This window comes from Danio rerio, chromosome 3 (assembly GCF_049306965.1).
Source record: "Danio rerio strain Tuebingen ecotype United States chromosome 3, GRCz12tu, whole genome shotgun sequence".
Lineage (NCBI taxonomy): Eukaryota > Metazoa > Chordata > Actinopteri > Cypriniformes > Danionidae > Danio > Danio rerio.
This window is the reverse complement of record NC_133178.1, coordinates 31175315-31198056: the sequence shown is the minus strand read 5'-3', so window position 1 is coordinate 31198056 and position 22742 is coordinate 31175315. Positions and strand designations below refer to the sequence as shown.

Sequence of the window (22742 nt, the reverse complement as noted above, 5' to 3'; positions counted from 1 at the left end):
TCAGTGGCACAGAGCTGCCCAATTTATTCAACCAGATGCACAGTGTATGCACAGCTAATGTAAATGTGATTTGATTAGTTTTTCGGTTTGGTCAGAATTTTATACCAGCCTATGCCTAGCTTTGATATCTAAATATTAGTGGTGGGCCGTTATCTGCGTTAATGTGCTGCATTAATGCGGGACTCTTATCACGCGATAAATACTTTTTTTTTGGTAATCTATTTTCAAAGTTGGGTTGGGAGCTGGGTCTATTCTACGCAAGCTATGATGACTTTTACCTTGATATTTTAGTGCGGATGTACACCTGACCGGTGAGCCGTCTGACAAAAAAGTGCCCTTCTGCATCAAATCAGCAGGATGCCTGACTTTAACTGCAGTTCGGCAGTTTCACTTTAACTCATGAACATTTCATTTATGCCCCAGTGACAAACATGCAAATAAGGAGTAAGGATTGGTGAGAGTGTTTTGGAATTTAATAACGCACGCCAAATGTAAAGAAAAAAAAAACTTCCGCATTTCGCAGTGTGTGTGTGTGTGTGTTTGTGCGTGCAGTCCTTTACTGACAGCCGCGTGTGTATCTTGTCAGAAAATATGGCAAAAAGTCCTTTATGACGGTAAAAGTTTGATCGCGGTGTTTACTTCAATAATGCCACTAATATAAGCAAACTCCACATGTCTTAATTACATTTCTGTTTAGTTCAGTTCTGCCCTTAGTCGAATGAGGGTGTTTAAAAAAAACAAAACAAAAAAAAAAAAAAAACTGTTTGGAGCTTATGTAGGCCTACATGTCTAAATTCATGTTTAACTGAATAAACAGTTAGTAAACACAAGTACATCTTATTGAAGATAATTTATTTTCATCACCAATTGTCATAGTAGAACAGTTCCTCAAGCAGTTTGTGATGCACTTTGGAAACAGGAGATGAGACCCTGGTCTAATGCACCACTTGGCTTGAGAAACCCGTTCTCAAAGACTTAATTATTTGGGTAGAACACATATTCTGAATGCCTTCGGCAGAATTCAAATGAGCCATTTTAAGCTAGATTAATTCTGAGATTAAACTAGATTTTAAAAATAGTCTATGCCCACCTATACTAAATATACATTTATTTTGTTCAAAAGGTGACAACAGTGAATAGTTTCCAAGTCGGAAAATGAGACAACAGAACAAGAACAACCAACTACTGAAGACAGCAAAAACAATAGACACTTGCATTGACCAGTACATGTGTGAGGGAATTAAAAATTGTAATTAAACAAATATAAAAACTTTAACTTAGAAAAAAACGACAATGAGGACCTGTGTTTGAACAGACTATCAAATGGTGTATACCTTGAAAGGCTGCAGGTTCATTAATGTAAAAAAAAAAGCTTAGCAAAGTAGATTTAGGATTTAGAAGAAAAAGTGCGATGAAGCAAACAGGCACCTGTCATAGTGGATGATGAGAGAGATGGCTTCAAACAGGATGGCATTCTTGGCATTAGAGTGCTGAACCTTCTTGGATTTGGGTGGCTCTTGGGCTTTGTTGAGGATGGTTTCCAGACACTCAACCAACCGTCCCTTCACAGCACCATCCTCAGGGGGTGGGTAACACTGCAGAAGTCGCAGCAGCTTGCAGGACAACCATGGGGCAGGAACAAAGTAGTAGGTGTAGTCCTGCAGGTCAGTGGAGGCTGAGGACACAATCTGAGAAAGGAAACCAATTGAATGAATCAAACAATTGAACATCAATCTGGGGTTCCAAACAATTTGTTTAAAAATATGTTTTTTCCCTGACTTTAACTGTACTAAGAACTACCATTTGTTGCACATCTAAGAAAAACTTGCAAGCAGAACAAAGGAAAAGACAGGTACAGAAACAATAAATTAAGAGTAGAGCAGGAATAGAAACAAGGTAGTGAGAGAAGTATGGGGTTTTTAAAGATTGTGTGGTTTAACAAAATAGTACCCATTTAGCTGACAAAACATTTTTTCTAAAAGTCTCTTATTAGACAAGACTTATTAATCTATATTTTATAAGCTGTGAGTTTGTAAATTATGATCTAGAACCTTAAGCTGTAGTTTATTTTTATAATCACTGGTGCTTATGTCAATTTCACACCGCATTTATAGACACGGCCAAATGCAGACAGTGCTCAGACAGCAACACATTAATATAAACACACATCACACACTTACCCTGCTGAGCCGAGACACGGCAAGTGACACACAGGTCTTGAACTCATCAGGATTCTTCTGGCTGAGACAGGTGATCAAAGAGATGGCAGCGGTGACTACACCCTAAAAGAAAAGAACATCAGAAACCAAAGAACACAAAATATAACCCCACAAAAACATGCATATTTTTGACAAGGATGTGTGAACATGATTAGGTTGTGGTTTCCTGCGTGCCAGACTCACCATGTGCTGGTCATTGAGCAGGTGCACCACTCTAGAGGTCCATTCACCCATGAGCACCAGGTCAGGGGAGGTCTTATACAAGCGGAGCAGACAGAGCGCGGCTGATTGCTTCACACTATCCATTGTGTCCCTGTTATTGGAATAGGAACTATATTAGCCATCTACTGCAGCCCTTATTCACTTAAATTAACTTATAAATAAATGAATGTTTAGGTCTTAAGTAACCCACACACACACTCGACCACAACACCAAAAGGGGTCAAATTCCCCCATACATGACATGAAATATATAAGTTATAAATAAGCTTTTAATTGATGTTTGGTTTGTTAGGATAAGACACTATTTAGTTGAGCAACAACTATTTAAAAATCTGGAATCTGAGAGTTTAAAATATTTAAAAACAGAGGAAAAAAAAGTTTATCAACAAAATATTAATCAAATTAGGATTTGATACATTTACAGTAAGAAATAAACTAAATGTCTTCATGGAAAATGATCTTTATTAATATTGTAATGATTTCTGACCAAAAAAAATAGATAAATAAAACTGCAGCTGTAACAATAATCCTGTTAAATGTTGTAAGGATTCACTTATTCGGTATCATCTGGGTCATAAAATGGTCTTGTCTATATACTCAAACTACCATTTGCAGCATCTTCAGACTCAATATTTTGATCACCCTGATAAGCACTTATTCGCCAAAGCCCCACAGTGACAATGACACTTTATTTGATTGCGTACAGTAATAACTCTGCAGCTAAAACTATTCAAGTCAGTTTAAGCTGTGATTATGATACTTCTTTATTTTATGATTGTGGCATTTACGAGTGAAATATCACATCATCATGGTGTATTAGACATTGGCTCCTTGAGGAACTGAACTTATTTGAATTATTGGTGGACAGGACAAATAAACTTGCACTATGCCCTTTGTTTTGTAGAATACTAATTTGATCGGTCAGACATGCAGTACACATTAATATTTTTAACCTCATTATTTAAATATTCTTATTAATATATTGAGGAACACTAAGAAGGTTTAATTTGCTTAAAATCAATATGCAGGTTTAATAAATATGAACTGTCTAATGTACTGTAACTAGAATCTACTGATGAAATTATATTATAAGTATATATTATATTATTATAAGTATATATTGTTTAAGTCTAAAAAGTGAAACACAAATTGTTTTATTTTGGATGGTTTACTTCAACTAAGCTAGAAGACGAAAAGTTACAGAACAAAAATTCTTGGAAATGGATAAAAAGGGTTAAACCTAATCGTTTTCATTGCACAAAAAGAATGCATGATTTCACTTTTCTTCCTAGTGACATAGTGAATTCACACTTCCTGTTTTATTTAACCTTTTTTTTCATCTCACACAATCTAGTTCCTTCTTTGTGAAGTCCTTCAGTCTAAATCCCCTTAACCTCTACTACAGGCTCAAGTCAGTGCTTACCCAGCCACAAGGATGCGTGGGATCTCTCCAGCGAAGGCCTCGGCCATCTCTCTGCTGCCCACATTGGCGATACAGTGCAAAGCCAGACACATGAAGGTGGGGTTACGGCTGGAGAGGTCATTCTTGATGGCATTGTTAATCAGCCTGATCAGTTCACTGTTACTGTTCACCAGCACAGAAATGAACAGATAACCCTGGAGAAGCCAGAAAGAGGAAGAAGCAAAAAGAAGTTATACTCTGTTTTGCACAGACTCTGGGCAAATGAGTGTTGGGTAAAGCTAAAATAAGGACAGCGTCACTGAAGAACTGTCATCTTCAAACAGGCTCAGAGTGGCAGTGCTGCAAGCTCAGTGGATAAGCACTAAACCACGAGAGAGAGATTTTCCCCCTCGCTGAGCTAATGCGTCTCCCTCACAGCTGCAAGGGCTGAAGCTCGGTTAAATTGCCTCTTTTCCACTCTTGCTGCATGGTGATGTTGTACGTGCTTGTACATTCTGGAAGTCTGGAGGAAATGTGTCTTGCAAGATGATAAGGATCAACTGATCTGAATTCTGCTACAATAAGCTAGCAAAAATCAATCATTTGCTTCATTTGGTGCATCTAAGCACCATTATTGAAATTTGTGAAAATATAAACTAAAAAAAGCACTTCACCTTATAAGCTTTTGCATTCTTTCTTGCCTGTTTCAGGAAAAAGTTGGTTTTCGGTGTTCTTTTTCCCTTATTCTGTCATGTACAATTTATGCAGGAAGATAGAGACAGACTGTCTTAAAAACAATAAGTTAATGGGCACCTATGATGAAAAACCTCTTTTGTAAGCTGTTAGGACAGAACTGTGTGTAGGTATAGTGCGTCCACTGTCATATTTTAATGATATAAAGATAATAATTCTCTTTAATAAATTTTCTGACGTTAAAATAGGATCCAAATCCCTCCCATTTAGAGGCCCTCCACAACGTGACCAGGAGTGCAGTTTCCCTGCCCACAGAACTGATTTACAGCCACGTATTAACATGTCTTGCGTATAGTAACGCGTATAATCATATTAAAAAGACAGGACGTGTGCAAAGCAACTGGGATCAAAAGATCTGTTTAGCTCACTGTGATCATCAATCATCATCAAATGTGATCAAGAATGAGTTTTAGAAGTTTAAAATGTTTTTAAAACAGTGCATGTTTCTAATGAATCACAGTGTTTTTACCGTCTTTATCACTACAGCAGTATAGTGTCAGTACAATCATAAAAGACGCTTCAATCCCGGTTTGTGGACGTTAAATCAGGATTATTTTGTAAATTAGCATGACGGATATCCATACAGCAGTGGATATTAATAAGTATCCTGTCACATTTGCCGTGCAAACAGTGCAAAATTAAACGCATGCTGTGTGCGTGCGTCTGTGTGTGTGTGCACTTGAACTTTGTAACGACATTATGTGTGACTAATCCTTGCAAAAAGACTTGAATTAACTCAACAAATACATTAAATAATCATTGGGAAAGTTCTTGCTGTAGTATTTCTCACAAACGCTATATGAGATCTGCTTCCTTCATGTCTGTCACTGTGCTACTTATCTGACACAGCTGGAAACTGAGGCACATTCTGAAAGGCATGTGGGAACAGTGGGCAGTGAAAACCAGCAAAAAAAGGCACAGGCAACAAAACAGCTATAGTGTTTTCAGAGCTGAAAATTACAAATTTCTGAAAGGTATAATAAATAATCTGATGGAGCTAAAACTTTTACAGACACATTGCGGAGACACAAAAGACTTGTATTAAATCTTGAAAAGGGGGTAAAATAGGTGCCCTTCAAAGGAATAAATTACACCGATTAAACGGTTGTTACTTTCCTAACCCCAAGTAAGTTTGTTTGTTTGGTCTACCTCAAAAAAACATTAAAGAAATTGTTAGCTTAGCATGTAGTCTTGATTTAAAAAAATGACATCTACATCTTTGATATCCTGTGGGTGAGTAAATTAAAAAGCAAACCTTTATTTTCCAGAGAACTAGCTCTTGAGCACAATTAAGAGTTTTTGCTTGTTTGTCATTTTTTTGAAAACCAATTAGAGAAAATTTTCAGCGACAAAATTCAACTTTCATGATGTACTGCTGGTAAAATGTAATACCATCTAGTAGAGCAAAAGCTAATGAACGTGTGGAAAAGATTAGCTAGAGGTTGTGACTCGTTATTTAGGTTAACACACCAAAACATACCACTGGGTGACCTAAATCAGGTTTCGAAACAGTTTTAATGTGCATTTAAATATTACTTTAGTCTAAAAGCTTTGGTGTACCAGGTGGAGTTGTATATGAGGATATTAAAATCTTCTTCTCATTTCTTTGAAAAAGCTTGCTATAGTTTCGGGCAGGGCTCATGGGAAATGAGGATTGAATGTATTTTCCCCGTATGGGAGGAGCAGGTCAAAACAAGATGACATCACCACATTCTTCAGCATTATACACAAAGATCTTGCTGTGAAAAGGACTTTTACTAAAGGATAACAAGATACATGACCTAAATTTTTTCCAGTTAACAGCAATGTATAAAAATGCAGTAGGAAAAAAATATCTGAATATATCTGCAAGCCCTCCACAATTCATTCACACTATGTAAATTTCCCTCATTTTGCATTCAGAAGATTACACAAAAACAAATGCTATGACCATGTGGTGTTTAGTGACAACATGTGTTATGAGCTAGTTTGCATTTTAAATGTTACTTCAATGCCTTTCCTTTTCAAGGGGAGAGATAAGCTGAGTCAGAATGGCCCTCGGTTTGTTGTCCTTTTCGTACTGAAACATGCTTAGATTGCCCAGATTCTGCCCCGCTTCTGTCAGTGTTCCCCCGTGGAGAGCTGTGTGGCTGATGGGAATGTGGCTGCTAGAGTGGGTGTTTGATCAGCAGGAGATAATTAGACCTCATGGTAGGTCTACATGGCATGGAGTGCCACTAAGCCTCTCTGACAAGCTAAAAACACATCTGTTGCTGACTCTCACTAGCTGAAGCCACATTCATCAGAGAGGTCTAGCTGTTTACACATACAACTTTCTCAAGAGTAAACTGTATCCTCGGTTAAAATTTCCATACATTTGCATCTTTACTGTTTGAGTACAACACTTGAGTTGGTGGGATTTGAAAATTTTTATAAAAGAAGACTCACCATAAAGCATTTGGAAAAAATAAAAAGATAAACCAGGAATACAGTGAATTATTTTTACTATTTGAAATAACCGTTTTCTATTTCAATACATGTTTTTAACATATGCAATTTGTTCTGGTGAGGACAAAGTTGAATTATCAGCAAGAATTACTCCAGTCTGCAGTGTCACATGATACTTCAGAAACTACACTATTATGCTGATTTGGATTATTGTTGAATCAATGTAAAACACAGCTTTGCTGCATAGTATTTGTGGACAATGTGGTACTTTTTCAGGATTTGTTTTGATAATACTAGTTTAAAATAACCTTATTCTGAAACAAAAACCTTTAACAAAATTATAGATCTATTCATGTTCACACATTTGACCAATTAAAATGTATCCTGCTGAATAGTTTTTTTAATGCACCAATCTTATACTTCTAAATCATGTAATAAAATAGTAGTTATACACTGAAGGCCGTTCACTCGGCACACTGAATCTGTATGTTCTGACACTGTAGACAATATCCTGCATATCAGTTGCTTGTGTAATGACTTGCATGTATCTCTTTTTGTAGACATAAGAGAGAGAAAGTGTTAAAATAAGAACAGCAAAAACTGAAAACATTTAGATTCTGTTAAGGTCAACTAAACTCAGGAATGTCAAATATAGCATAACCACTAAGAGGTGTTATATACTGTAAATTTGTTACCACATATCCTAGTTAACTCACAATTCAACATTTGTAAATGCAATATGAATGCCAGTACAAGCAAATTTATCAGGACACTAGGGCTGGGCCATAAAATTGGTATCTGTATTCATTCACCAAACACCATTGTCAATATCGATAAAAACAAAGATTGATTTGAAGCTTCAATATGAAGTGCTATAGTTTTATTAAAATGGAGCTGCCAGGCATGCACTTTGGAAGCATTGCCAATCAGCTTAGGGTATGCACAATGTACATATGGTAGCGACTCGCACATGTAGTGCGTACTTAAACATCTAAACTTTTCTGAATGCCACGAATCTGAACATTTCCAAATGCTATAAACGTGCATCGGATTGTCATCCTCTAAGTAAACAGTTGATGGTTGCCTAGTTATGAGAGACGCCAGGGGAAAATTGAAAGTAAAATAGAAAATGGTGAAGGAAACCACAAGCTCGCACCGGTCACTTCAGGTAAGAATAACAACACACACAAAAGTTTGATTGCGCCAGAGTGGCTTTTTGGTTTCTTTTCTTGTGCATCCAGCCACTAGCACCCTATCTGAAAGATCTTTTAGCATAGAGGCAATTAAGTCATCCAACTTCACAATTTGTAATGTTGCAGTATGTATTCAAATAATGATGGCTGGTGCCTTTATTTGAAAGCTCAGATTTAATAATCATAATTTCTTTTGAGGTTTGAGGTTAATTTGAGGTTTTAATCTTAAGATTTGCTTTGATTGTTCAGCATTTGCACCATTGCACACGCTTTGTAAAAAATCTGTTTATCAAGTTTAGGAGTCTGTTTAACACTTATGTTTATTTTATTATACAGAGATCAGATATTTTGTATAAATATTTTTGTTTAAACTGTTTGCCTTAGTAACGTTGGTAAATTAAAATAAAGTGGTTTAAAAAAAAAACCTAATATTCCTAAATATATTGTTAAAAAAATATTCATTATCAATATCAAATTATATGAAACATGATATCATGGTAATTTTCTTGCAATATCGCCCAGCCCTCGACACTACTGTATTTTGTGTACTTATTAAATCCAAACCATATCAAAAATGTGGGATTTACTAATAAAGTAGTTTACTGTATAACCGTCACAAAACGCCACTGTAGACATATTAAGAAGTGGTCACCAAATATATGCCATTACACCCTGTAACTACTGTCATATTTTGCTTAATTTCCTTACAGCTTTGGCTGCTTCACATATGAACCCTGCAATTACTCTAATTGTGAGTGGCAGAAAAGTGTGCAATAACGTACTACAAACACATAGCTAAACAGACACTCACAAAATCAGTGTTGCAATCCCAAAAAAATAAAAGACATTTTTAAAGCTTAATATGGACAATGACTTACAATCTGTTTCTCTGTGTATTTGTTGGAGCTGAGCAGGTTGACAGCCTCCATGTGGCCGAAGTCGATGTCATGGCCGAGAAGGAAGATGAAGAGCAGCTTGCACACATACTTCTTCTTGCTGTATCCATCCAAAGCCTTGTCTCCTTTAAACTTTGAGCGGATGTTGGCTAACTCTTTATTTATGCGTTTGATCTCAGCTTCCTTACTTTTACCTGAGGAGAAAAACAGAAAACACAAAGACTTCAGCTCACACTGCAGAGCAATTGTTTATCACTGGGTGATCTGAACATAGCAAGAAGCAACATGAGCTGACAAAATGCCCAGCTGCTGCTTGAATCTCACCACAAATGGAGATAAGTATTTGCATTCACCACAACACAGCTTAGACTGTATAACTGTGCTGAGCTTTTCAGTCCAATCAATGCATTTCGACTTGACATCATTTCAGCATTCAATTATACTTGCAAGATCTGTATAAAATTGTGGCTATTAAATATCTGAAATTATTTCAAAGATGTTCACAATTTAACTTAATTAAATTTTTTTTTAAAGAGACATTGTTTGAGATTAGAAATGTGTGATTACCAATATTATAAGAGCTAGTGCACCGAAAAAGAAAGGATGTCCGAATAAGCAGATGATGATAAATGAGGAGGACAGGAAACCAGGAAAGACGACAGGAAATAGCAACATTTCTCGTGGGCTGGGGGTTACACAGGATAAAGCCCCTGGAATGATTAGCCTAAGTGCCAGTGTGTAAAACTATTTCAAGCTTCCCCCTTATGGCTAACAAAATCAGAACACACACACATACATTTAGACCCTTGCATGATAAAAAGTATATTCTTGTGAATATGCAAACAAAAAAATAAACATTTTGCAGTTTAAATCATTCGGTGCAATGCAAACTGGTAGGCTGAATCATTCTAGTTAAACGTGACCAGCTTTATTAGCTGAAAATATTTAAAACTTTGAATAGAAAATTAAAAGATTTGTGTATTTTGCTGGTGCTTTAGAAGAGTATCTGCCAAAACAAGTCAAATCTAAAGCACAGTTGGCTTTAATGGCTTAATCCCCTTATCAAATCGAAGGCTGTGACTCATTTAAATAAGTCTGTTTATGCTGCATGTTTCAAAGGAAAGCGCAGCGTTTTTTCACACGTTCACTTAGTGATCTAGTGTTTTTAACATCTGAGTATGCACATTCATTCTGTTCTAAGTAACCATAGCAAATTCCATGAGTGCATCTCAATCACCTCATTTGTAAATCAGTATATCATGCAAACTAATTCAACCACTGCACTGGCTCACTTTACATGGGGCACGAATGGTGAAAGAAAAACATCTTCCTTGTAGAATATCATTACTGGCATTTATAAACAAAACAACAGAAGAACTGATATTTTACACATGTTTTTAATGCCATTAAATGCTACATTATATATTAATTATTTGTTACAACCTTCAACATTTCAGCTATTAAATGGGTCATGAAACCCTGGACTGAAACACATTAGTGTGTGTTGAACAATTAAGACAATATTTGCACCTGTTAGCTTTAATTGTAGGCAACAACTGGCTAATTTGAGCTTTTTCTCCCTATATTCATCTTCTATGTATAAAATCTTTATTGGGTCAGCTTCACTGGTGATATTGTAGCATAGGACTGTGACATCAGTGTCTAATTATTAAAGGGTTTTCTTATCCTATGAAAAGAGCGGCTTCTGAATTATTTGGTCATGGTTATGGGTTGCGATGCTGGTATGGTATTTAGGACTTCAAGTCTGTACTGAAATTTTATGATAAGAGTATTTCCCGCTCACAATTTGGGATTTGAAATGCTGAGTGGATTCTTGATTACTGCTCATCAGCCATTGAGTTCACACGATAATCACTAGTTTACGGAGGAATTTAATGACGATTGGAGCGTTTGAAATAGGTATCTAAAGTTGATTGGCACTACTTTCAAACATTTTAGAGCGGGATGAATTTCCTGTGCTTTCAAAGCAGAGAAGCGTCTAAGTTTTAAAATAAAAACTCTTAAAATACAAAACCTTGAACTTTAAGTGTTACCTCTGATTTTTATTCAGAATAGGCCTCTGACAGATCACCAAAGCTCGTTCTCTCCTCTTTCTCTCCCTCATCACAATCCCTCTTTTACCTGTTGCCCACAAATTTACATGCCCATTTAAGTGGCTTTTTTTTTTTTTCCAATTCATATAAATTCACTTGATTCATGTTTTGTGCTTCAGAACTACAGTTAAGGATACATGAGCATCAATACTCTACAGGGATCAAACGTTTCAGGGCACTGAAAGAAATCTGTGATTGAGACTAAACCCAAAATTGTAGATTCACTGATTAAAGACCAGATTAAAGGCCAAATGCACAAATAAGATTTCAGTTTTTACCCAGGTAACGTTTATTTGTTGACTTGGTTTGGGTTTTGTCACTAAGAACTTTTACCACATGGCTACTCTGCTCTGAAACAAGTTTTATTTTGGGCTAGAGATCGCAAAACCAAACTGAACCGATCAGCTGTAACTAAGCAACATTTATGATGCAAAGTTATGATAAATGCCACAAGGGGTATCAAAATTAATTGAGGCAATGTTTTATCTCCTCTCTCTGCTGTTACAACAATAACGTTACTTGTGGATCCAGACATGAGTATGTCTGCAGAGCGGGTTTTCTCCACCGCGTCACCATCTATAATGAATTAGCTGATCGCCTTGGTCGTTTAACATGAGTGTCCATGTCGCTGTTTGCTAAGCCACTGCAGCACCAGAGCTGTGCTGACTGATAGAGCCAATTGCAGTCTTTTCAGTTGAGCGCGTGATAAACCATAGGTGTTTAAGAACTCGCTCGACAACGCTCAAAAAGTGGGATAATAATTGCATTTGTTTGTTTTCTATAAATGCTCATGTTTTTCTGAGCATGCCCTTGAGCTTTGTTTGATACATTTAAAAGAGTTTTCTTTGAGCAGGTAAAATTACAGTACATATATCTGACTGCTTGTATTAAAGGACAAAATTTTATTACAAATAATATATAAATATTAGGGGTGATCGAAATTTATGCTCAATTTTGATTATCGAATCCAAAAATAGAATCGTCGATGCTGCCACGCCCCCATGTCACATCAGCTTGGCTTGCCAAGTGGGAAAATAACAGGCTTGTTGAAGTGCTTGTTAAACTGCAGAAGCAGGAGACCCGTCGACAGAGCTTAAACCCTCTCCTCTTTCAATGAAGTCGCCGGTGTGTAAGCATTTTGGATTTCCAGTGAGTTATGTTGACAACGTTCGTGTTGTCGACAAAAAAACACAGTTTTGCAAGCTCTGTTATGTACGTATTACTTACAGTTCGTCCAATAGACAACACCGGCATAGCGATCCTCCACCCGCCCCCGTTGCAAATCCGCTCGCGAAAAGTACACACTCAGGCCCCGTTTACACTGTCTTTGTTTTTAATTGGCATTTTAGAACGACAACGATTTGACATCCACAGTGGCGTGTAGCATTTCTGAGCAGCCCTCCTTCCTCTCTACCTCTGAAAATGCACATCACGTGACCACACAGACACAGACGCACTCACAGCTATGCGCTCGAGAGAGCAGGTCCAGTCAGTCAGAGGATTGCCTCAATCTTTCACTCAATTGTACTTGGTCATTTTAGCGAACACCTCAGATACTGTTGGCTGGTTCCTGTTGGTTGTGCGTCTTTTATACCGACACCATTATAACGACACATTGACAGGTGGTAATTATGGTTGTATCTTGCCTTTATTCATTTACTGTATGATTAGTTTATGGGTAAAACAAAGACCATGCAGGTCAGGTAGTTTAAACGGTAGGCTACAAATAATTAATTGGTCATTAATTAATTAATTATTCATAATCAAAAATCGAATCGAATCGTGCCTTTAGAATCGAAAATGTAATCGAATCGAGGATTTGGAGGATCGTGACATCCTTAATAAATATAAATGAGAAATTTTTAACCCAAGAATTATTGTGTTGCTAAAATAAAATATCAAATTGTGTATAGAAAGCAGTCAATGCACCGTGATGCACAGAGATATTGAATTGAACCGAACCAATAGCATGATAATCGTAACGAAACCAAACCGTGAGACCAGCGTAGATTCACACCCCTAAGCCACACTGAAAGCCTTTTATAGTAAAAGCATTTGAGATAAAATGCTTATCCAACTCAGAGAGAGAGCACAAAGGTGAATTCTGCTGACTCTCATGAGAAATGAATCAAACTAATATGTTGTTCATAGGGCTGAATTATAAAATCGACATAAAACCTCATTTGCGATTTAGTAATAGCTGCGATTGTCTTGCACATCATGTGAGAAAAGTACGATGATGTAATCAGCAGGAAATTTCCTTTAGAAGGTCAGAGGGCACTTTCTTTTTTGTGAATCACACAGAACAACCAAATATGCAGTCAAAACCCAGGAAATACTAGTCTATGGAAAATCCTTATAGTGTAGCATCATCTTTTGTTTACCCTGCTTCCACTCGATTCACCGTGATAAACAAACAAATGACCAAGAAAACATTTGGTTTATCAGACTTATTCTTATAATTTTCCTGATAATAAAGAAAGTAATTTTGGAAACCCTGTCACCATAAAAATGCTATCATGAAATATGTTGTGTGCTTTATTGTGTGTAGGAGACATCATTTCACAGAAGCATGTGCACTCAAGTTCAACATTAGCAACGTTCACTACAAAGGGCCATAGTTCACTGTTTGCGTAGCTTTTCAGATGTCAATATTGCAGCATGATTATTTGAGATTTGACTACTGCATGATGATATCGCATGAAATATTTTGCGTAGCTTGGCATAAAACCATGGCTTTGTGACTGTAGTAAACTCTGCTCCAGCTGAACCCATGCCGGAGATTCACAACCAATATTAGAGCTAGCTTTATAGACAACTGTGCAGCCCCAATGTTTCATGCAATTCCGCTTGCTATCTTTGTCATCCTATGCAGTCCAGAGTCAATCACAAACTCTAGACTAAACCTTGAGTTAACAGAGAAGGTTTAGCCTGTATCAAGCACTATGAAACCACTGATGTAAACCCGATTATGTTTGTTTGTCAACTCTAAACCTACTCTGACTGCAACTCAGAGTTTGTTTAACTAGCTTCATGCAACCGACCACTGAACTATAGAGTGGAGCAGGATACACATTCTACTCTCAAATTTGCATAATGTGCAACATTTTAATGGGCAAATAAGTTAATAGGCAAAATCTGTTTACACAGGAATAGCAATTCCATCAAATTACACCAAAATAAAAGCAATATGAAATTAAAAAAAAAAAAAAACTTTTTATAACTGAAGAAAATAGGTCAAAAGTACTGTAATTTCACTAATGTAGCTCAAAGCATAATAAAAAAAATTCTGAAACATTTATTGATTTTTTTTTTTTTTTTTACAAAATTCGGTTCAAATGTAGACAGATTACAGATTATATGCAGGAATCCTAAAGGAAATTTTAATACCTTTTTTAGACTTTTTAAAAGACCTTCTCAGAATATTTTAAGACCTCATCGCAACTTCAAGTTTTAATCACTATCAAAATTTAACTTTTAAACTGTTGATAACTGTAACTTTTTAACTGTAGTTAAATAAAGCAATGGAGCACAACCATGCAACAGAACTCAGATAAGCTTGGAAGAAACAAAGTTTAAAAGAATAAATTACACCGTTGTCTTCAGCCACAGGCTTCAGCCACTGTTTAAACTCGTCTTTCTCCAACCAGGAGTACGCAAACTTACATTTTCCCATTTTGCCCTCTGTTTTGCTCTGGTTTCCCTACATGTGGGAGAGCGTCACATCACCTTTCTGCATTTATCGTGAATTACGTGACATCACCTGGGCGGAAGTGCTTGGCCGGATGCACCCCGGTCTGAACTAATTGCGTGGATCGAGCACGCCGTTGTTAATATTAGGAGGAAAATAAATATGTTTATGCTTTTTTGGTGTTAAACACTTTGGACAGCGCTTGAACAAAATTTAAAACCTCGTAAAACGCGATTAAGACCTTTTAATACCTTTTAAGGGCCTTAATTTTCTGATAATTGATTTATCAACTTTTAATAATTTAAGATCCTGAGGACACCCTGGATTACATTGCAAAAAAAATTATATAGTTCCCTTTAGATGGGCCAAGGTCCCCTCACCACAGTCTCAACAAATCCTGGGAGAAACTGCAACATTTTCCACTGCCTCAAAACCATCTCCACACAGGTGGTCCACTTCTTAATATTCCCTCCATCAATCACTGTTAGGAAAATCTTTAGATTTATTATTTTATTCCAATGTTACTTGCGCACAATGGATAAATTGAAAAAGGTATAAACAAAGGTCGGAGCCAGTCCAACCTTTTGTGTTTTATGAATCCCTACACCTACCACAAAGCTCTAAACCTAACCTCACAATGACCTGTTACGTTTTATTAACATACACCTACCCCAACCCTAAACCCAACCTCACAGTAAACTGTTGTGTTTTAATGTCTACCACACGTACACCAACCCTAAACCCAGCCTACTTGTGGCGTAATCTCTCCTATTTGGAGATCTCTGGGCTGCAGCGATACCTACATGGATAAAGATGCTTTGCTTTGGATTCGCATTTTTCAAAAAGGGATTTGATGACATCTTATTAACTGCTGAAACATAAGATAATGTTCAGAGAACCAAAAAAGTGCCATTTTGAACCGCTATAAATACATTAGTGCTGACATCATGTTTTTGTGGACTATGAAGCCTGCAACCTCTTTTCTAAACAAAAAGTATCAAAGAGTACTATTAGAATCTGATCCACACACAAAACATTCTTTCATTTCCAATGCACAAGTCAGACTCTCTGTTGACCATGCAGGCAGGCTTTTACTGGTGTTGTAGTTTTAGCAATTCCTACAATTGAAATTGTTTTACAATGCAATTTTTGATGAATTAATTAACATGACATTTACAGTTATCACAAGCTATCTTTTTAGAAATTGTAATGGAGTCATCCACCTATTTTTTTATGCTGGCCACAATGAAGGATCAAATTAGTTTATCGACACATTAATAAAGTGATTCTACCAAACTAACTTGACATAGCTGTAAGTGGCATGGGGTCAACATAATGTTTCCACAATTTACAAAAAGTTCGAGCTGTGTAATGGCTGGCTTATTGGTGTGAACGCTTGCAGTAAAATGTGATGTGATTGCATATGAAGCCAACAACACCCATCATTGCTAAATCTCAAAGCAAGAGAATAAACATGGCAAAGAATTTTTTTTTTTTACATTTAGATGCAAGCAAGATTGCTGGAATGAAACATCAAGTGTCTTAGACCGCACAGTACTAAAAACACATACACCTAATGTGCTCTGTAATGGACAAGCTAACAAAAAAAAAACTAACTGACTTCAAGGCATTGATAACTTAAATCTTTTATTCGTTTTGCTCAGCTCATAATGACCTCAAATCAAATGTGATTACGCATTTGAAAATCGTTTTCTGAAGTAGCATTTTTCACTCACTAGCACACAAAGCTGAAATTAAATATATCTGAAAACAGATCACTTAAGTAGTGTCAGCTATCAACGAACATCTGAGAAGAATAGCAATTAATGAATTATACATTGAACATATCCCTTAACTACCAAACACCCACAAAGCGCTCTGATGTCATCGGGTGACACTCCAAAAACTAATAAATCACTGAGCATGGATTGTAAGAAAATTCATACATTTGATTTTGATTTTATAAGCTATAAAAGAAAGTACAGCATGAAAGATGGGTAGTGGGTAGGGCCAAACCGAATCAGCAGACATTTTGGAAGAAGATTTTGCAAAAACAAATCTGCAGATTTATCCAGAATGAGTTTGGGAGGATCATAACTAAAAACTTAACATATCAAATGTTTTTCAACATTTACTATACAAATCTAATTAGATCTGCTTTGTTTATTAAACAAGTGGGTCCCTAATATAAAATGTCTACTAAAAGACTAAAATATGACTTGAATATGAAATTAACATTTTCATATGAGTCAATAATATTACTGAAATTAATTTAAAAACTGGACAGACATAAACGTATGCATATTTACACAAGTAAATAAATAGACTCAATGATGGGCTAAAAATCTACGGATTTCTGCGCGTGAAGATTCCATATCAGGGCTCGAAATTGCGACCATTTTGGTCGCATATGCGCCCGAAAATTAATCGATGCGACCTCATAATATATTTGGGCGCATTAGTGCGACCTGTTTTGATTTTTTTTAAAAACGTGCTGAATCGCTCTTCCCTGCCGCTATATTGGTTCATATTAGCTGTCAATCACTCAAGGCTATCCACTGTTAGATGACAGGGAGGGAGCTTTTATGTCCACGGGAAATGCAAACGGCTAAAGTGTAAAAACTTAAAGCACACAGGTTTGCAAAGTGCAAACCCCACCTAAAGTTGAGACGCAGATGAGAGCGATCATGACACGTGGTGAATATTGATCCGCCAGCTGAGATCAATCGAGTATGTGCTTTTCGGAGAAGGTGGTCGAATCTCGATGCGTTGCATTCACTGCGTGTTCAGCTCAAATGTCCGCTAAAAGTCAAATCTAATACTGTATCATCGCCAAAGAAGCTCGCCTTTACTAAGTTTACACTGAAACTGCGTCTCATAACAAACAGCGGTATTGCGCCGGTGCTCAACCTGCTCATAAATTGGGTCGGCTGACTCGCCTGCTTTTCCACAAACACAGAAAAATGAAAATCAGCTCAGACGGAACATTTAAATTGACACAAACTGAAACCAAAACTTTTAAAGAGTGATAGAAGTGAGACTTTACTTACTTTCTTTTGCCTATTCTTTCATGAGATGTATATATTTTTTTATTTAGTTACTGATGACTGTTTTGCAGTTTTCAGCCTTGAATTTAATATTTTATTATAATCTTTTGTTTGTTTTGCAGCTGAAATATTATTTATTAAACTGACATGCATATATATGCTGTTTAGCAGTACAAAATAAATATTTCTTACTGCAATGCTTCATTTTTGTTTGATGCAAACTATACATTTATTTTTCAGAAAGTAACAGACTTTTTATAGCAGATAACCTACATTCAAGCACATTCAAGGCAGCATGATGATGAGAAATGTAATTCATTGTTACTATTATTGTCATTTTCATCATCATTAATATTCTAGAATTATTAGACATACACATTTTGGAATTATTGCACACAAATATCAATGTCATCTCAGCATTAATTATAGTTGTTTCTGGTTTTTGTTAGTCCTAATTGATGTTGTTTTAAAATACAATATGTCCCTTAAAATACAATTTGCAGCGGTGCTCAATCATTTTTGGTGGGTGCTCCTAAATTTTTCTGGTGCTCCTAAATTTTTGAAGTTGGGAGCACCGGTGCTACCAAATAAAAAAGTTAATTTCGAGCCCTGCATATGGTCCTATTAATGGGATACAACACAGGCTGATGAGCTGTGATGAATTGATTAAATGAATAAAAATATGTATAAATATTACGTATAAAAGCAATAAATCTTTGTGACACTGTATATTGATGACATATAAATAATAATAAATAATAATTAAACCATAATAGTACTGTGCCATGTTTTGATATATCTTCAAATGTCATACTGACAATCAATCAGATTGTAACATGTTTGTGTGCAAATCGGACAGTCATTTTCACAAACATATGCATTATACATCAAGCCTTGATTCTGTTATTTTTTGTATGCAAAGATGTGTGCATAAGATCCCTATAAAATGTGCATATAAAACAATGCATGCCAAAAAAACAACAATCTCACAAGATTCCTGGAATTGTGTGCATGTGTGGTGCCAAAATATGATGCAAGATACAAACTACACTACTCAGACCAAGCCCTCTGGTTCCAATACTAAACATTTGGGCAAAACAAATGACTATCATTTATATCTTGTTATTCAAATGACAATAAACCTATTTTACAATGATCAACAGAAAACGAAAAGCAAAAAATACACCAGCATAGATCTTATTTTGTGCCATTCTTTAAAACCCTTAAAAATGCATCAAGTAACTGTTATCAAACTCAACAGCAATCTTTAAGAGGTAAAATTGAAGGTACAAAACAGGCAGATGCAGAACACCAGAGATACATCTTAACAAGATGACCCTCCTATAACGCTTAGCTCAAGGCGACAGCTTGATAACTGGATTATCGTGAAAAACACAACTGAAACGTGTCCTGTTGGCGAACAGCGATATCAACTGCTATCCAGCAAGTCAAGGTGACGAGAGACAAGACATGCTGGATAGCCGATCTGCAGAGGAAAGACGCGGTTTTCGGTGGCGGCCTAGCGGACTGTCTGCCGATGTAGCATCACTCCATCATCACCGGAGCTAAAGCTAACGGGCCTCAGAGATCAGCGATTACTCTCCTGATCTCCCTCATCAAGCGCCACTGATCTGACTGGCATGATTCACCCCGGCTAGAAAGCACAGCGAAGCAATGCAGAACAGAGCAGTTTGATTCAGCGTAGGGCGTATGTAGGAAGAGCTGAACACAGATGTTTGCGTTAGAAAATGACTAATGGTGTTTGAGTGTGACAGGGGCACTTACAGTTCCTGATGTCCGAAATGAACACCGCTAATCCTCGCATTCCGTCTCCTTTCGACACAGCCGGCATGTTTGCAGGGTTCTTCTCTCCAAGCCGGCTTCAAGACGAAATAAATGACTTTCAGATGTTCAGAGGTGCAGGTTTGACTGGCGCTGGGTGAGTTCGCCGAGCTAGTGAGCTAACTATCACGAACTCAAACACTAGCAGCAATTTAGCCTTGAATTGAATTTGAAACGCTCGTTAAACACAAAAATAACACCGCGAGATTATTCAGGGGTAAAAGAAGTGAGTGCTGTGAGAGAGAGAGAAGCTGGGGAGTCGGCGCGACTGGGGTTTCCGTTGGCTAACGTTAATTCATTCAATCCCGTGAACTCTCTTCAATGGGAAAGCGATGCGAGGCATAAACTTACGTTGCGACACGAGCTAATTTAAAAAACAAGCCAACGTGTTGATTTAACTGACGGGTACGCACCTAAATGTCGATGGTGCTAAAATATCAATTGATACCTCTCTGACTTTGAGTCACGCACGGCAAGCTAGCCAAACAGCTAGCGAGCTGGGCTAGCTCTATCAAATGTTAGAATACATCACCCAAAGGACCGCGATAGGACAACGGGGAATCCTGCTTCTTGACGAACTAATCTGACAAGCCTGTTTCTCGACAGAAAGGTGAATATTGGCTATAATTAGTCGTCAATTATGTACGAGACTTTTCGTTCGGTCGGTGTTCCCGGACGGAGCTCGTGACAGAACGGCCACCGAGCTCGCTCTTGCGCTTCCTCCACACAAGTCCCGCCTCCTGCTTGTTTCTCTTCATTTAATTGGCTAGTTACACTTTTGTCTCTGTCATTCGCTACTTGATTTGTCCGCTTATACATCAATTAAAATTGATAACTATTCTAATTGGCTTGAAAACAAGATCGGCACTGTTGAAAGTATCAAAGTGCAAGTATGTGGGAATGGTGATAAGTTGGCAAAATAGAGGTTGTAAATGGCACTAATTCCATCTGACGATTGCTGTTCCTATATTTATTTGCAATAGTGTGCAATTTAATGTGTGAAAGGAGAGAAATTACTTTTTCTGCTTAACAGAACTGTTTGGGAAAATATCTAATTGCGATTTGTCTGACAGAGATTGCAATATGATTTCTAATTTAATTATGTGAAGTAAAGCTTTAGCTCAGTATTGTCAACAGTATGCAGCACTCACTTGTCCAATGATCTAAACTAATTAAATCTTACAGTTTTTGAGGCATTTTCTAAATCTCTTTAATTAAATTTAGCATTTAAGGCAATATCAAATATGTTTATTGTGGACAATGGTGGCCAATTCAGTTAGGTACCCACTGCAGTATAAATAAATAAATTAAAAAGATAAAATATGTTGAATATATTATTAATAAAATTACACATTTGATTTGTTTACAGCATTCGTTGCAAATATGTTTGTTTTTTTCAACAAAGTAAGCTATATTTGATGATGCATAACCATCTTGTACATGGTAAATAAATATATTTTCTTTTTGTATGGTCTCTGTTACAATTCACCAGGAACTGAACAATGTTATATAATGTAAACTTTGATTTATAGGAACTATTCATCAAAGAAAAAGTGTCACCATTTGCTCACACTGGTGTTCTTTAAAAATTGTTTGCCATGATACATAAATACAAGATCATATTCTCAAGAATGTTGTCCAAACAATATTATTTCCTGTTAAGTATGAAAAATGAAAAAATTACCAAACTAACTTTTTTTTCTCATAGAAGATGTAACAAGGAGGACATTGGTCTTAATCTGAGCTAAATCCCATAGTATGATAATGTACAAACATCCATTTTCTCCAGATGTTGTTTTGTAAATAATCATTATTGTCTCCTATTTTATCAATGCCTTCTTTTTTTTAGAAATGTGCTTACTTTGCAAACTTTGCTTACTTTGTATAATTATAACCATATAGTTTATTTTGTGAACAAAACACATGACTAAAGGATGGTTTCCTAAAAAGATTTTGTAAGCTTTTCTATTAGCTTGACAAAAGTCCAACTAATAAAATTTACATGAAAACAATGAAACCATAATTCATTCATTCTCCTTCATCTTAGTCCCTTTATTCATCAGGGGACGCCACAGCAGAATGAACCGCCAACTTATCCAACATATGTTTTATACAGCGGATGCCCTTCCAGCTGCAACCTAGTACCAGGAAACATCCATACACACTCATTCACACTCATACACTACACCAATTTAATTTATTCAATCCACCTATAACACATGGCTTTGGTCTATGGGGGAAACCGGAACACCAGGAGGAAACCAACGCCAACACAGGGAGAACATGCAAGCTTCACACAGAAATGCCAACTGACCCAGCTGGGGCTCAAACCAGCGACCTTCTTACTGTGAGACGACAGTGCTAACCACTAAGCCACTGTGTTCCATAAACAGAAATAAAATGGAATACAGAAACTTGTGCAAAATAAAATATTTTTTCATATTTATTGTACAACATATAGATACATTTGGTACATAACATTTACAATAATAATTATATTATTTACAATGGTACCAATAAAGAAACAACACAAGAACAAAAAACAACAGAAATCAAAACAAAGAAATATGATATCAATAGGTTATCTAATCTGAGAATAGATGCAACAGATAATGAAATTGAAAATAAAAAGGGCAAAATAAAAAAGATAACAAAGATTGGGATATTTAATAGATTACACATGTTGTGCAAATTGTTTACGTTTTGAGTGCATTCTTGTTAAGTGAATCTGGAATTGTAAGTAAATTTTGATCTCTTGTATAAAATACACAAGTGGATTTTATATTTGAAAATTTTATTTATAAATATAAAATATAGGCAGGGCGAAGCAGTGGCGCAGTAGGTAGTGCTGTCGCCTCACAGCAAGAAGGTTGCTGGGTCGCTGGTTCGAGCCTTGGCTCAGTTGGCGTTTCTGTGTGGAGTTTGCATGTTCTCCC

At 36.5% G+C, this 22742-nt stretch overlaps 1 protein-coding gene across 6 annotated transcripts in view; it reads right to left on the bottom strand.

The window, feature by feature from the left end:
• The window catches only part of ap2a1 (adaptor related protein complex 2 subunit alpha 1), a 36022-nt gene extending 15525 nt beyond the window's left edge, over nucleotides 1–20497 (bottom strand). For all 6 annotated transcript variants that reach the window (XM_068219092.1, XM_068219093.1, XM_068219094.1 and 3 more), the window contains exons 1-6: nucleotides 19750–20497; nucleotides 9095–9306; nucleotides 3865–4058; nucleotides 2403–2532; nucleotides 2181–2282; nucleotides 1429–1688 (exon numbers count right to left, since the gene is read on the bottom strand). In XM_068219092.1, coding sequence (XP_068075193.1) covers nucleotides 1429–1688; nucleotides 2181–2282; nucleotides 2403–2532; nucleotides 3865–4058; nucleotides 9095–9306; nucleotides 19750–19816 — 965 coding nt within the window. In that variant the 5' untranslated portion in view covers nucleotides 19817–20497. The remainder of the gene's footprint in view (nucleotides 1–1428; nucleotides 1689–2180; nucleotides 2283–2402; nucleotides 2533–3864; nucleotides 4059–9094; nucleotides 9307–19749) is intronic.
• Between the last annotated feature and the right edge of the window lie 2245 nt (nucleotides 20498–22742).